This window comes from Dichotomopilus funicola (assembly GCF_033296635.1).
Source record: "Dichotomopilus funicola strain CBS 141.50 unplaced genomic scaffold C8A04scaffold_4, whole genome shotgun sequence".
In the NCBI taxonomy this organism is placed as follows: domain Eukaryota; kingdom Fungi; phylum Ascomycota; class Sordariomycetes; order Sordariales; family Chaetomiaceae; genus Dichotomopilus; species Dichotomopilus funicola.
In genome coordinates, this window is record NW_026944025.1 from 211,326 (window position 1) to 227,574 (window position 16,249).

Below are 16,249 nucleotides of genomic sequence, written 5' to 3' on the forward strand. Positions count from 1 at the left end.
TTCCTTAGGCGACCTCAGCAGGTGGCGGGAGTACGTTGATGATATGGAATGTTTTTCGGACGCTGAAATCTTCGTCTGAGATGAGGGTCACGGCCGGGAAAGCCGTAGTCGAGTAGGTGCCTTTGAGGAGACCAAAGGCAGTCGGACGGTGCGACGGGGAGACCCTAGAGAGGAGGCATGACGTTAGCACAAGGTGCAAGTTAAAGCTGTAAATCTTTGTTGAACTGCCGTCCCGTTCTCTCTTTGAAGCTGCGGCTTTGAAACACGCAGGATCTCGGAGAGTGCACACCACGCCATCGTGATGCCACCTGCCCTGGGACCTGCATGCGGCTGTTTTGTGGACCACGAATGGCATGGCGTGGCTTCAACGGCCGGGCGAAACACCATCAAGCAAGTGATTTCATACTTACAAATTTCCAACGCGGATTGCGTGGCAAGTGCAATTTCAAGTGTGGTAATTTGGTGGAGCTTTGAAAGCGCGACAAAGACGAATTGCTGAAGGTAGGAGGACGGGATTTGTTGTTAGAGGGGGGAGGCCGTTTGTGAGGTGAAAGGTGAGAAGTTTAGAACTGGGACGGAGCTTCTTATGAATTGAGGGGCGTTGCAGCAGGTCCAGTGCGCATTCAATGTGGGGCGCAGGAGGGTTCCTGTTCAATTTTTTTTCCTTGATTCTCTGTGGCCAGTGCACGCACACGACCTCCACACCGCAAACCTGCTCCAAACTTCCATTTGCGGACGGGGATAAGGCGGGGGCCAAGAGAAGCGGCCCGAAAAAAAGACGCCCCCTGTTTAGTTAGGTAGTGTACAAATCCTCAACTTCCATACATAGTAGAGTTACTCCGTACTTAGCAAACTCGCAACAGGTCAATGGCCAATATCTCAAAAGCTACCTACCCACACTACAAATTTCGTCTTGTTCATGGCGGTTAACGGGATACTTTTTCTAGAAACTATGTCTTGAACTATAACGCACAGGGCCGCTGTGTGGACTTGGATATGAGTGGGTGGCTTTGCCGATATGTCAGGGCCAGTCACAGCAGCCCGGGACCAATGGGGGTGGCGTCGAAATGGAATCGCGGGGCAGGCATCACTAACACTCCAGGGTCGACTTTGATTCACAACTCTGAGCCTCGGTTTTGCTGGTTCAACGTTCGGTTACCCATTCGAGGCCACCCATCGACCGTATCGCATCAGTGACTTTTCCATCCACCTCGGATTGCGGCCGCGGCAAGCGATGGATATCGGCATATTCTGATGGTGGTCAGTATGGGTGGCCGGGCGGTTTCAAAGCCCACAAGTTGCGGTCAACAGCCCTCGGCAGTAAGAGCAGCAACAAGCACAAAAACGGGAAAAGCGGAAATGCAGGAGAACCCCACCCCCCCTTCGTTGCGTCAAACACCAACCAAACCATCTTGATCCTTAACCCTAAAGAGGAGGAAGAGGGACAGCAAGCGGGTCGCTGAGCCGCTAGTCCCTGGAGACCTGACGCGTAGGGACCGCCGTAGCAACATCACAACCTTACTCCAGTAGATAGTTTAACGAGGGAGGACGGCACGCGGGCGATCGCGAAAATCGCGCAGCGACCATTCACATACTACTCACCACTACCTGCCCTCATCATTAGCCTGTTTATTTTGAGTATTTGCTCGTGCGCTCGAGCTGAGGTGTGATGGAAGCAAGCGGTGGTGCGCAGGCGAATCGCGCCATCGAGAGGGGGGAAATGGGAGGCAGTCCGGCCTTGGTAGTTAACGGTGTAGGCGAGTGGACTTGCATACATTCATTCATCAAAGACACCGCTTGCCGCGCTGCTCAAGGAATGCGAGAGGGAAAAAGGTCCTGCATGGTGCCCGCTCTCGCTACACTGCTGTCGTGGAGCATCGGGGAATCAGCTGCCGCTGTCGATGTGGAATCTGACGGCAAATCTCTCACACCTCACCCAACCACGCCGGCTCGGCGGGAGACGGGCTCGAGACTAGCCACCTCTACACTATGACCTAGTGTAGCAGCCCAGCTCGCTGTGGCTAAAAAAAGCGGCAGACCAAGTCCATGGATAACTTACTTTGCTACAAAAGTGAAAAAGACCAAAAATAATAAACCAAAGAAAGTGAAAGAAGACAAAAATGAAGAAATCCAGAAAGTGAAAAAAGACAAAAAAGGATAAATCGATCAAAATTTATCAAGAGTTTATCGAATGTTAATGGATTGGACTTGAGCTATCTATCTGTTTTAGTGTGCCGCTTTTTGTGGCTAGAGCGAGCCCAGGTCCGAGGACGACGCTGATCGCCTAGCCGTGACTGAATGAATCACCTCAAGGATCGCCACTGCTGCAGCAGCCTCACTTGAGCCTCGATGTGCTTTGTGTGGAAAGGGAAAAGAAGCTCGGCATTGCTGCAGTTTCCCACAACGCCCCTGCGTATCTTCTCAAACTCATGGCAGCTGATTGGCCGCCACCTTATCCTGGGGTGAACGTCTCAGCGAGCCACTCGGATCTCGATCTTACCTCAGGGTGCGTCCCGACATGATATAAGCAGCGGTGACAGCACCGCCCGCCATCTCTCATTAGTACACGTGAAGATTGAACCTCCCTGGCTCGAACCATAACGACTGGTGGTTTCATGGGTTGCTCGATTTGTTTGTGGATGTAGTGTATGTACTCTGTTCTTTAGTCTGCCAGTCCAAAGCTGTGGAGAGGCGGCTCTGAGAGAACGAGCGTTTTTGGGCGCCCGGCGTGTAACGGCTGGGTGCTCATGTTGTGTTTCTTGATCTTGCGTCATGTTGTGGTCTCGAAGCTATTGCGTAAAGCAGCAAGACGTATCGTATCTGGACGCTGGGATGATGGGATTGATTTGCAGGGGGGGCATCAGTCATATCACGTCTGGAAGGCACATGACGGGTTGTTGCTGTGGCAGTGTTAAGAGCTCTCGACTGAGCGTGGAGTTTGAAGGATGTGAGAAGGGTATCATCAGTATGTGTTGTACAGATTGTTATGAATACATGTTTGGTAGATTTCGTTTGGGAGATGCGACTAAGCAGACCCGTTGATATCCATGTCGTTGATCGTCCAGGAGTTGTCGACAAAGTCGCGTTTCTCGCCGAGGAACACGAGGCGCCCCGAATCCTTCGCCAGGGCATCAACAATGTACCGCTGCGCAACCTCCCGAACCTGGTCTTTGGTCACGTCAAGCAACTGCACGCGGCGCGTTTGCTTCATCTCCTCGGTGATGCCATAAACAAAGTTGCTCATGCCCTCCTCGTTGACGGCGCGGGGCGCATCAACGCCTTGGAACACTGAGATCTTGGCATCTTCAAGATCGCGGTCCGACCACTTCTTGTCCACAGCCCACTGGCCGGCATTGCGCATGATCTTGATCGTGTTGGTTGGGTTGGGGTCGCGGTACGAGTAAAAGCCGAAGATGCCGTCTACAGCGCGTGAGTAGGCGCCGCCACCGTATGCGCCGCCCTTCTCGCGGATTTCATGGTGGAGGTGTTTATGTGTCAAGAGAGAGGAGAGAATTTGCAGAGGAGCGTTGTCGGGTGAAGTGTACGATACAGTCGGCAAGGCGAGTGCGCCGTAGTAGACCTGGTAGGGTAAGGGGTAAAAGGACTTGATGTTTTTTGTGAAATCCCGCTTCTGAGTTGGGAAGTTGGCGGTGTGCGACGGGAGCGTGCCGAGGAATGTGGATAGAGCGGCAGTGTTATTGGCGACGCTCTCGCTGTCGCACGTGATGGCGGCTCGTAGGGAACCGGCAGTGGCAAAGCGCTGGATTGACTTCAGCTTTTCAATGACATCCGCGAGGTTGTCAGACTCTGGCCGGCTCGCGAGGCTCGTCACCAGCTTCACCTGGGACAAGCCGCTGACCTGTTCCCGCACAAAGGCATCCCAGCTCAGGCCGGCTTCGGCGGCCCTCCGGGCGTATGCGTGACCTGATGAGGCAATGTCATTGACGACGCCATCGGCGGATGCCTGCAAGAGCTGCCGGATGTGTTGAGCGGCTGCAGGGCTGTCAAAGTCGGTGTCAACGATCAACTTGCGCAGGATATCAAACATGACGGGCACGTTGCGATCCAGAGACATCCCGGTGAAGACCAGGCCCTCTTTTGCTTGAGTGAAATCGGTGGGATTTGACGCGGAGTGGTAACCGACCGAGACGCCGCCCGTCTTCAGTTTGATCAGGTCCTCGAGTTGCTCCATGTTCATGTCCTTGGTGCCGAGGCGCATGATACAATCGGTAAAGAGCGGGATGAGCGAGCGGAATTCGCTGGGCAGGTTTTCCAGCGTGGTGATGGCGCGGAAGTAGGTGAGGCCGTTGGTGGGCGCCTCGCGTAACTGCAGCTTGATATTGCCGACGGTTTCATTCCGCAAAACGACAGGCTCTTTTTGGCGTGGAATGTCTTGAACATGGACGCTGGGCAAGCAGCTTAGGTCCTCAGTGTTGGACTTGCCCTGCTCGGCGAGGAGCTCCAGTTCACGAGCCTCCAGCGCGGCCTGTGCCTGCTCTTCGCCACCGGCTGTTTCAATGGCCTTAGCAATTCTAGTTTGGAGGCGGGATTCCTCTTCCTTCGCAAGCTCCTGAACAAACTCGGCGGATGGGGACATGGTGAAGGTCAACGTGTTGTCGTTCATCAGGTACTTCTCCATCAGCCCTTCGAGGTAACCACCCTTCGCATACTCGGCTTCGAACGCAGCTAGTGTGTCATTCCAAGCGAGCGAGTCAAACGGGTCGACCCCTGTGAACCATTTGGGCTTCAGTCGATGCAGTAGAGACATGCCAAAGTTGGCCGTCTTGTGCTTGAGCCCGAGCTCCAGCTGGTGGAGATACCCATCAATCTTGGACCGATCGAAGCCCTTGTCCCGCGCGCTCCGGAGGATGTTTTGAATAGCAGGCTTCAACTTGGAGACATCCGCCTCGGCAACACCGGTCAAACCAATCGACATGATCCCAACTTTGCTCGAGCTGTCGTAGCCTGAGTTGGGGCTCCAGTCGGTTCCTAGGCCGCTCTCGATGAGACCTTTGTACAACGGCGAGCCGTACCCATCCGTCAAGAGCGCAGAGACCAGCGCTATGGAAAACGTCTCCACAACGTTGGAGGTGTCACCAAGAACCCAGGATACAGAAGTTTTGACTTGCTTGTTCAGGTCAACCAGTGGATCCACGGGGCCTTGCAGCCGTACTTCTTGGGGACCACTGCTAAGGTCGATGGGGCTGTGGATGGCCATGTCGCCCTTGATCCTCTCGAAGGCGCCAAGCTGGGCGTCAATCTCCTTGAGGTGGTCCGCCAGAGGCATATCACCGTAAGTGAAAACCTTGGCGTTGCTGGGATGGTAGTGCTCAGCGTGAAACTTCTTGAGCTGCTCGTATGTGAGGTCGGTGATCTTTTGAGGGTCGCCGCCCGAGTTGTTGATGTCTGGAAAGATGTGATCTTGGAATCTAATGTAATATAAATAGCCCGCGTCCGACATTTGGCCCTTCATCTCGTTGTAGACAACACCCTTGAAGACCAGCTTTCGATCTTCGGGCGTCACCTCACCGCCAGCGGCAAGGGCCTGGGGATTTTCGGGGCCAACACGCCATCCCTCTTGGGTAAAATCGGACTCTTTTAATAATGGGTTGAGGGTCGCATCAAGATAGACGGACATGAGGTTCTTGAAATCTTGGGCGTTGGTGGTCGCAAACGGGTAGAAGGTGTGATCTGACGCGGTGAAAGCGTTCATGAAATTGGAGAGGGTTCGCGGTAGCATCTTGAAGAAGGGGTCTCGGATGGGGTATCTAACAAAAGTATGTTAGAGTCAATCATTACAAGTGGTACACCCAGGCGGGGGCGGGGATACGGACTTTTGGCTGCCGCATAGCGTGGTGTGCTCGAGAATATGCGGCACCCCCGTATCGTCTGGGGGATTGGTCTTGAAGCCGATAGAGAAGACATTATTGCTATCGTCGCGAGCAATGTGGAGGTGTTCAGCACCTGTCTTGTCATGCCGTAGGTGCAGTGCCGTAAGCTCGAGCTCCGGTACGTGCTTTGTCCGTAAGAGTGTGAAGCCATGGAGCTTCTCGCCGGTTTTGGGGTATTGGGCAAGGTCGGTCGCAGCTTTTGCAGCCCGTTTCGCCGTGCCGCGGAGCATTTTGCGGAGGGGGGATGGAGGGGCGTTGGGAGAGGAGCTTGTCGCAAGGCCGACCTAGTATACCACGGTGTTATATTGGCATGCTATGTAGAAGACTCGGTGCGTGGTGAAGGCTCTTTCTGGTCTACAATAGGCCGTGATGGTAGAGGTGGAACCCTGGTGGTCGTCCCAGGCCGAAATCTCGGCCGGTTTTTGGAAGTGGAGCTGGATAGGAAACGGCAAATGATTTTTTCCAGCGTAACTTTGCCGCATCCGGATGGGCCGGCTTTCCATTCTTTTCTACTCTAACCCATTAGGGGAATTTCATATCCCCTGCTCCCATCCCATCGGTGCAGCGGAATCTGGAGCTCGAGACTTCGCTTTTGTCCAACATTTGATTCTTTTGATCGGGTTTCCCAAGATTATACTAAAGCTCTACTGTCTTGTGGTCTTGTTGGAGAAGAACAGTCTGGAATATTACCACATCTTTCTCTAAGCTAGTTAATGCGGGGTTTATGAAAAGAAGGGACAAGACAGCTTCACAAGGCCCAAATAGTTCTAGACGAAAGATGTACACGACGGCGCATATCTGAGAGCCAGCCTTTCGGATTATGGAACACTTGGGAGAATCTGGCACACTGAGATGGAGGCACATGCTGGGGACATATCGCTGCTGCCGACGGCGGATGAGGACTCCGGCCGGTAAAACCGCTAGTTACAGGTTCGTTGTGAACGAGCTTCCATCGCTGCTGACTTCCATGGAGGACTTCGGCACCTACCCCTGTCATGCCCATCTCTGTCGGAGGGGTTGTCGTCACACATTACCGCATTGACTCGTTGTTGAAGTGACGGGTCAAGAAACAAGTACATATGCGAGAAAAAAAACCTCCAAATAGATTGTCATAATATAACGAAGTTTTGCACCGTAGGTTAATCCCAACACACTTCCCGAATTGAGTATTTAGGTTGGGAACCCGAATTGAAAGCAGTCAAATATTTCAGGGTCTGCGGGCAGCGCCCCGCAATGCGCCAAGTCACACGCAGCGGGCATTTCGACACACACAAGGGCAGCACCACCACCTGCCTGTCCCGCCAAAAAGGACCCGAGTCGCGGCCGACAAAGCACTGAGGATTGGCAACCAAGTGCTCCACCCCGAGTTTTAGCAGTGCCGTTCCAGGATTCCCGGAGCTAGACGAGGCGAATGCGATCGCAATGTCATTCTGGAGACACGGGAGCAATTTCTGCAGTTGTTCCGCCTAACCACCCTCGTCTACCCACACACCACACACCACCAAACATCTGTGGTTCCCCGGGCACACCACACCACCTCGCTCTGACCCCGACGCCTACGATTTGGACCCCTACATAACTAGTAGTTTTAAGCCTCACAAACAGCACAGTAGTGTGCATGCAGGCCCTCCACGCCTGGCCCTGACGGTTAACGCCCGCACGCTGAGAAAGGGCATTGCATCGGTTGCGTCCAATTCGGCCTTTGCATTTTGCGAATGTGTGTGCGTGGACCACGACACTGGATGTCGACTGTACTGCGTACCAGCTGCCCGTCCTGCTGTTGAGCCTGCTTGATTGTATCATAGTCCCGGCCAAGGAGTGCTGTTGCCCCTCGAGTCGCCTCTCTCCTATTCGACCCAGGGCCGGCGATCCGAGAATTCCCCACGCGACGCCACGAGGACCGGACCCGACGTTCAGGTTCCGTGAATTCACGCCGCCCAGCGCAGGCCACCTTGCCCGCACCTTGCCCGCCACGACACCACGAACCAGGCCAAAAACCGTACGGGGGTCTGCTCGATTCCCACCTGCCTTCCGACTTGAGCGACTTTCGTTTTGGTTCCGACCGTTTCCGAAGATTGTTTTTCTAACCCAACAACTCAACCGCTCAGGTTGCTTGCCTCGACCTTTTCTTCACCAAACCGCAAACCCCAGCGTGCGTAGCGATTGGACGGCTCGACGACTTGACACATGTCCTCGGACAGTCCGACGACAACGATGGCCTCAGCGACGGCGGCACCCCGCCCTGCGACGCCCGTGGCGAATGGCGGGGTTTCGAACCTGCCTGCGCCCGACGCTGTCCACGCGAACGGACACCATCACCACCACCATCATCACGACAACCGACCCGCACCCGCGCCCCCGGCGCCTGCTGCTGCCGCGGTCCCTGGCAAGAAGGGGAAGCAGAAGAAGGCACCCGAGCCGACCGAGGCGTCAAAATTAATTGCGCAGAGGATTTCTCAACTCGAGCTCGATGCGGCCGGCGAGAAGGATCAGGAGGCTGAAATCGGTGGGTTATTGCGCGTGCCTTCCCCCGTCTTTTTGCAGGAATCAAGTGAGGAGGATTGAGTTGCCACCGGTATCTTTGCGGAGGAGGGGGAACATATCGTGGATTGGGGTGTGCTTGTGGTCGTGTTGTCAGGCAACGCTGGCGGGGAAGAGGGGGAGGGAGGGATCGTAGACTGACTGGTTGCAGAGCGAGAGGTTAGGAAGGCGAATCGGGAGCTGCACAGCCAGACATCAAAAATGAGCGACTTGCAGAAGATAGAGCACCTCACGAAACGATGCTCCGACCTCCTTTCGGATATGAAGCGACACGAGCGCGAGAGCATTAAGAATAAGAAGCGCGGAGACCAGTTGCAAAAGGATAAGGACAACAGCAGGAACGAGCTCAACAAGACGGTGTCTCTCAAGGAGAAACTGGAGAAGCTTTGCCGAGAGCTACAGAAGGAGAACAACAAACTCAAGGTGGGCTTTCCTGCCGAGGGGCCGATCCGAGGGCACAGTCGTGGGAAATCTGTCATGCTGATCGAATTGGATTTTGGGGGCTTGCGTAGAACGAGAACAAGACACTTTCCGATACACAGGTCCGAAGCCAAAATTCCTGGGACGAGCGATATTCAGGACTCCTCCGGCGAATGGACGATTATCAAGAGGAAAAGGACAGTCCGCGAAAACAGGTGATCGAGATGGAGGTGGAGGAACTGTGCGTCGATTTGTTATTTTGCTTTCTTGGATGGTTTGATGGTATGCATCAGCAACTCACCACTATGATATTCTTCTTAGGTTTTGTCAGCGATTTAAATCGTTTATCGATCAGTACGAGCTCCGCGAACTGCACTTCCACTCGCAGATGCGGACCAAGGAACTTGAGGTGCAGTATAATCTCGCGCGGTTCGAGCGCGAGAAGAAGAACTACGAGGCAGAACTGGGACGGTCTCGGCAGCTAAACGCGCAGGTGCAAACCTTCTCAAAGACGGAGACGGAGCTCCGGCAACAGCTCAACGTCTATGTGGACAAGTTCAAACAGGTCTGTCCCGGGCGCCCCGGCAGGCCGAGCGCGCAGACTGACGGCCGGGCACAGGTCGAGGATACGCTGAACAACAGCAACGACCTCTTCATGACGTTTCGGAAGGAGATGGAGGACATGTCCAAGAAGACGAAACGGCTGGAGCGCGACAACGAGACGCTCAAACGCAAGCACGAGCAGGTCAACGGCAACATCATCAAAATGGCCGAGGAACGTAACAAGAACCTAGGCGAGATCGACGACCTGCGCAAGAAGCTAGACAAGCTCAACGGCATCATCAAGCAGATGCAGCAGCAGGGTCGGGGCATCCCGCCTGGGCTGACGGGAACGGTCGAGAACGGGTACGCCGAGGGCGACTTGGAAGGGGACGAGAGCGAGTACGAAGATGAGGAGGAGGAAGAGGAGGGGGAGGACGAGTATGACGACGAGGGTGAAGAAGAGGAGGGGAGCGACGAATACGACGACGAGACCGAAGACGAGCTGCATCACCATCACCATCACCATCACCACAACAACCAACAGCAGCAACAACAACAACTACTACTACAACAGCAACAGTCCCAACCCCAACCGTACGGCCCTGAACGACCGCCCCCGGCGCCGGTCGCTGCGACCACTAACGGGCACCGTTAGAAGCGGCGACTGGAGGGAACGGGTTCTTGGGACGAAGCGTTGTACCGGTTGGACGCCATGTATCGCGACATGGAGGCGCAGGGGGTCATGGATCGGCGACGGACCGAGTCCTTCATGTTGTAGACCCGTCGTTATGGGGGAAGGGAACGCACAGCTGTTCGATAGCCAAGCAGGAACTGTTGTCAGCGGCAAGGTGACAAGTGGTGAATGTCCAGCAAAGGAGTACAACTCTCTCCCCTCTCCCGAAACGGTGGGCACAATGTGGAAGCAATCATCAAAAAGCATGGCAGAGAGAAGGGAGGATGGGGCCGTTTTTCGCCCGCCCCTTTTCTTTCCGATAGCTGGCCGGCTTGTGTATAGGGCTTTTGTAGCTTGCTTGAAGTGTATACGTCACTTGTTCTTTTCGTCCTTTGTTCTCTCGCTTCTCTTCCCCTGGCGATTGCCGCACTGTGCTTGTGTATGTGGATGTCTGATGTTTCAAGTGGTTTGATGCTGAGGAGTGTAGGTACATGTTAACGCACCGGATTCCCATGCCCAACTGTCCTTGACCAGGGATCGAGTGGTGTCTATGTGACGTGGACGATAGTAAAGTCAGCGGTGATTAGTAATTTGTGCCAAAATCAGGCTAACTATGCGCCATCTATGGCAGAGAAAAACAAAAAGAAAATGCTCAGATTAACACTCATGTAAGGAGCTATCTCACCGTTGTTTACCCAGGTGTTTCCAAAAAAAAACTAAAAAAAACTTTGAACCTGAGACCTGTTGGCTTCAAGGTACTGTGCGTCACTATCCATGGCCGACTATTCTGGTTTTACGAAGGGTCGGACCTAGTCTATTCGGGAATCTGACATCCCTCCTTGGCAGTACCTCAGCAGAAAGATACGTCGATAGTAGGAGGCAAGTACCACCTACCTAACATCAAGCATTTTATCTACCACTCCATCGCCGGACGGTGGACCGAGCTTGTATGGATACATTTTCCATTTACTGCACTACAACAACAACCCATGACTGCTCACACTACTCCCACAACCGTCCCTGCCGGTGGTAAGTCTCAATATATCATCATACCCCATCAATGATTACCACGCCTTAGCCGCCCGTCCTTCCATAGTGGCTGTGATCGCTGGCCACGGTCATCGACAAGTCGGCGGCCTGTCCGCTAATTATCGTCTTGCCTGCCCTTAAATGTGTAGAGAACCTAGCCGGCCCGAAAAAGCCGCCGACACCGCCGTTGGTAGTGCCTATGACGCAAGTGAGGTGGGGGGGGAGACTGTCGGTGTTTTTGAGTTTGGCAGACTTGTAGTTTTTCGGGTTGATGAGCTTCCTTGGGCGAAAAAGATGACAGAGAGTAAATGGCGGCTTCGAGAGGGACGGTGATTTTGCTTACATTCGCTGGGCAAACCCGGCGAAGTCTTCCCTGACGAGCAGGTAACAGGTACGGTACCTAATGAATTACGCCGTGTTCAGGCTCGGCGACAATGTCAAGCCGGAACTCAAGAGTCAAACCTCGGCTATCCGACAGCGGCCACACCCCCTGCGGCCTCTTCAACGCGATAACTACCTTACTTAGTCGTGAACAAATAGGTTGATTCGTCGCTCCGTGGCCGTCCGTGTGGCGGAACCGGATCGGCGGGCCGCCCTGCCGGCCCTGCCGGCCCTGCGCGATGGTATCGTCGTCAGACTCGTCACTATCTTGCTGCGGGCGGCGCCGAGCTGGGCCTGGAAATCGTCCTGTTCCCTGGGCTGAAGATCCGCGTGGCTACGACTTTCTGGTTAGATCACGATGCGCAATCAGCACCTCCTGGTTGCAGGTCAGCAATCCGCTTGCCAGCCATATTGGGCGGGCAGCCTTCTAAGGTCGAGTCAACGAGGCAATCGCCGCCCCTGACAAGGCCGGTCCAAAGAAACGGAACCCTGTCAAGGCGAGCCCCAGTTCTCGGAGGGAACTGTTCACCCGAGATGGGAAAGTCATCGTAGTCGAGCTTTCGGTGCATGTACAGCACAAGTTTCTTGACCTTGGTAGGTTCTTTCAACTCGTCTGCCCAGCCCGACGACTCGGGGATCTTGAGCCCTCTCCAGTACGCGATTACGCCGACAACGTGGGCGGTCGCTAAGTCCATTTGTCAGTTTCAGTTTTGCCAGTGACCAGATCTCGAGAGAGTGGGCGGTGAAACTTAACGTCGTGCCGGTCAACCGTCACGGCTGTTTCTCCAACTTACCGAGAGATGCACCGCCACTGATACCGATCTTGGGCTCGGACCCAGTTGCTACGTTGACTCGGTGTCCTGGTGCCATAGCCCGCCAACTGGCGTATGGATTGTGCCAGGAAACCCGGGAGTTCTTGTCAATCCCGCTCACCACGATGAGGTTCCTGACCGCCTGGTCTTCTGGGATGTCCGGGTCGGCAAACCGGCTGGGCCACCCGTCCAACCCGTTCCTGACGTCGGCACACGATAGGTATTGATTGTGGGATGCCGCGACGAGGACAGCGCCGAGATCGTCTAGTTCCTTTAAAATCCTCCCTGAATAGCAGCAGCGTAAGCATAGAACGAGGCGATGAGTGGGGCTGAGAAGGCTTGAAGCTGAAGGAAAGCCAACTAAACCGCGTTGACTGCGGTGGTCACCGCAAGGAAAGTCGCACTCACGAAAAGTCTCCCAGTGTTCGCTGTGCATGTACGAAATCTCGTGATCCACCCACCCGAAAGACATGTTGACGATGACCTTGCCCATGTTTTCAGGGTAGTGTTCCAACACGTCGTCCAGGACTGCGACTAGACTGGCCAGGTATCGCTCGTGTATATAGTTGAATTTGTCCTCGGGGTCGCAGTTTAAGTTGTTGACGACCACTAGCTCTGCATTTTTGGCTAACCCCAGCAGAACGCCGTACGCCTTACTGGCGACTTGGGTGCCGTATTCACTCCGCACGACGCCCCTGTTTTCCTCCGGGAACTCGGCAGTTGGCAAGAAACGAATTTCCTTTCTGTCGGTTTTCGCCCCCCCTGGTGGCGTGTACGTCGAAGAAAATTCCTAGATCCTATGCTATTAGCAATTCTGGCCCCTGGGGATGGAAAAGAAGACGACAGGAAATGAAGAAAAGCGGTAAAGGCGAAACGGGCCAGGGAGAGGGGAGTCAGGGGGCCATTATATATAATTACCGGATGGTTTTTCTCGATGTCATCTTCGATCATATATATGATCTGACCGTGGCCGTAACTGCTGCCTGCTTCAAATGTGAAGTTTGTCGGCCTGCCCTCTCGTCGCAGATGATACTCAGCCCACTTCTCTCCGGGTGGAACGGACATCAGAGAGAGCTCCCAGGGGGATTCCTGGGGGTCAAGTTCACCGTCTTCCTGTCCCCTGCTTAGATAGTATGCTTTGTTCCACTCCAGGATCCCATAAGCGTTGATGACCTGCAGATAAATATCAATTAGACACATATTCTGTCCGTGGAAAGTATCTTATCGACCTATTGATTTGTGTGATAGGGAAACGGAGGGGAGAGAAGCGGAGAAGGGGGAAGGGGGCGGAGTTATTAACTTGCCTTCAAGTACCCTCGTCTCCTCAATATATCGTCGAGGACTGTCGAGGTGAGGTTATGAACAGATAAATAGGCTGTGAGTGAGCCACCTTGCACCTGCAAGGTCCGGTCCCACTAGCTGTTGCTGTTTTTGTCGTTGGGGTTTACCTTCACGGTCTTGAGGTAGTCAACGATAGCCTGTACATCATAGGGATCACCGGGGTAAATGATGGAGCTATCAACCGTGTCTAACGGGCAGTGTGCCCTGGTGTCACCTTGGGGGTGATAACCTGCCGTAGCTGTTGTGGTTGAGGATGCGGCGCCCCGGGGCATGGCTGTGTTGCTGGTGCAACTGTTAGTCTCGGTGATTGTTTTGGTGCAGAGCCGATAGTGGTCGTGCAGGTGGACTAAGTTTGCGTAATAATGGTCGTTCGCGTCCCAAGGTGATGAAATATAGCTCGGTTGTCGTCGTCGTCGTGACGGTCTCGGCCGTCTATGTGGTGCATTGTTCGAGCTAATCAGGGAGATTCAAGACTTTGTTGTCGTCCCGGGCGGAATAGAACTGCTTGGGTAGTTTTCCGATGAACCAACCAGCAAGCAGCGCTACTGATCGGGTTTGATGGATGCCGGGGACTTGAGAAGGAAGAAGGCTACACCCACGGGCCCATCACGAGTCACACGTACAAAGAAGAACAGTCGGAGGCTTGGTGTAAGGTATTATCGGAAGCGGATACACCCAGCTAGTAGTCGCCTAGCTACAGCTGCCCAAGAGGGCCAGTCTGCCAGTCACCACCAAGGATGGTAGTGCCGGCTACCCGAACACACCAGCTGTCGGACCGGCCATAGCCGGGTCACAGTCGGGTCACAGTCGTGGTAATAGAGAGCGGATTGTCGTCTAGTTCGTCCGAGGACGGGCCAGGCTATGACGGCCACTAGCCCGGGGGCCATCTGTGATCCAATATTATCACAGGGAGATAGTATCCCCGTGATAATTCCAACGAAACATTGCCGATTGACAAGTTAATGAGCGAGATAGATCCTGTACCTTGGCCTTTGAGACCCCTTTTTCGAAGGGAATTCCGGTAAGATGGAAGACAAAGCTTGTGAATCTGACAGAAGAGCTAGTTCTAGTTGATATATATGCTTATCGTTTCCAGTTCCACTGATAGAAGAACAATGAGATCGAACAGATTTACGGTTTCCGGCTACCAGTTAATACCACTGTAGCCCAGCGTAGTCTCTTTCGGGATGTATGAGCCAATGTCTACCAGTGCAGTACCGATGAAAGTGTGGAACCCATGATGGCGGGACGGTTCTGTGCCTCGATGAACTAGGTGTAATTAGTGAACTTGGATGCTGGGTGTGCATATGTTATACCTCTCTGCCCTCAGCATGACCGAGGCTAGGCACTGCGATCCGATGTTCAAGCGTGAACTTTATTGGAAGTGGATAATGACACCCTGGGAAACTTTATTCTTACACTCCCCTTCACAAGGCTCATTGTCCCGAATCGCTACCTTGGTGGGCTTAGACACGCTAGCGTCGCCTTGGCCAGACGCTCTAATTTCAAGCCAATAGGTGGGTTGGTCGAGTGAGAATAGTGAAATCATATGGGAAAGCATGGATCTACCCAAATTTGGTAGAAAACTTTGGAGTTGATCTAACAACGCTAGTGTCTTTGATCACAGCCCGAGATCAGGTGGGGATGACCCGACACGTTAGGTTGCGTTGGCTAGGGCCACGAGATGGATGGAAAGGGGGCGCATGGCTTACACCAAGGCGTGGTATGATATATCCTGTGGCATTTAGCTCCCTGAGTCTCGGTTGGGAAGTCAGTGCTAGAATATTCATCAGATCTTCCCAGGTCTATTACATATATCTATTCTAGGGACTCACTGAAGCAGTATAGGATCACAGTTTCTACACCAGGGGCTAACAGAGGCTAGCTACTCGCTAGGTGACATTGAGGGCCGGCGGCATGGAACTTGTGTATTCACCGACGGACATATATTAACTCTCGGGCAGCCACTAGCCTGAAGAAGCCAAAGGGGAGCCCATCTTCGTCTCGCTGCTCTGGCGGCTGGGATTTGACGGATTAGGCCTTGGATGACAACATGACTTTACTGCTTGATTTTTGGAATTTAGAACTATTAATCTTCCCTAGAGTGTTATCAGTCCACACAACATGGCCACGCCTAGGGGATGGAGTCTACGTAATAGGCCGTAGACAGTCCGACACCAGTTAAACGGTTAAAGGTCTCTAAAACGGGCCAGCGGGCCATGGGAGATATGCTGACTCCTGAGGACCGTATACCTGCTGAGGACAGCCTCACATGCAAGAGTCCTCTCGCGAGACCTTCTCTGTCTCGGCCCGCACTCTTAGGCATGTAACGCACCATGATCTTTTCGACCAGCCACCTTCTCGGAGTCCTGTCCACTGGCAGCCGGACGACGGGCCACGGCCGTTTGCTTCGCTTCCTGGCGCCGTTTAGCGGGATCTGCTGTCACGACCCTGGCATAGTTCCGTATACGTTTCTCTCCGAGAAATCGCCTGCGTCGCCGGGTACCTGCGTTTTTACGGCCCACAGCTCGGCAACCCGCACTACCGCACTTTTACACCACGAACCTTCCCGATGCGGGTAGTTGCGCCGAGCGACAGGTGACGGCGCCACCTCGAGT

General features: G+C 53.9%; 4 protein-coding genes across 4 annotated transcripts; 1 reads left to right on the forward strand and 3 right to left on the reverse strand.

The window, feature by feature from the left end:
* Positions 1-4: 4 nt before the first annotated feature.
* On the reverse strand, positions 5-297 carry C8A04DRAFT_24910 (uncharacterized protein; the record flags this gene model as incomplete). The annotated part of the gene is made up of 2 exons (XM_062779349.1): positions 5-164; positions 290-297. The coding sequence occupies 2 exons, from the start codon at positions 295-297 to the stop codon at positions 5-7; spliced, it is 168 nt and encodes a 55-aa protein (XP_062640485.1).
* Positions 298-3,025: 2,728 nt separating this feature from the next.
* On the reverse strand, positions 3,026-6,121 carry C8A04DRAFT_9286 (Metalloenzyme, LuxS/M16 peptidase-like protein; the record flags this gene model as incomplete). Its single annotated transcript, XM_062785429.1, has 2 exons — positions 3,026-5,768; positions 5,835-6,121. The coding sequence occupies 2 exons, from the start codon at positions 6,119-6,121 to the stop codon at positions 3,026-3,028; spliced, it is 3,030 nt and encodes a 1,009-aa protein (XP_062640486.1).
* Positions 6,122-8,105: 1,984 nt separating this feature from the next.
* C8A04DRAFT_34329 (alpha-taxilin) lies at positions 8,106-10,050 on the forward strand (the record flags this gene model as incomplete). Its single annotated transcript, XM_062782794.1, has 4 exons — positions 8,106-8,397; positions 8,584-8,855; positions 8,945-9,093; positions 9,174-10,050. The coding sequence occupies 4 exons, from the start codon at positions 8,106-8,108 to the stop codon at positions 10,048-10,050; spliced, it is 1,590 nt and encodes a 529-aa protein (XP_062640487.1).
* A 1,569-nt stretch (positions 10,051-11,619) lies between these two features.
* C8A04DRAFT_24913 (peptidase S8/S53 domain-containing protein) lies at positions 11,620-13,903 on the reverse strand (the record flags this gene model as incomplete). The annotated part of the gene is made up of 5 exons (XM_062779350.1): positions 11,620-11,812; positions 12,001-12,163; positions 12,273-12,575; positions 12,699-13,080; positions 13,739-13,903. 5 exons carry the CDS (start codon positions 13,901-13,903, stop codon positions 11,620-11,622), a joined length of 1,206 nt encoding a protein of 401 aa, XP_062640488.1.
* Positions 13,904-16,249: the final 2,346 nt, after the last annotated feature.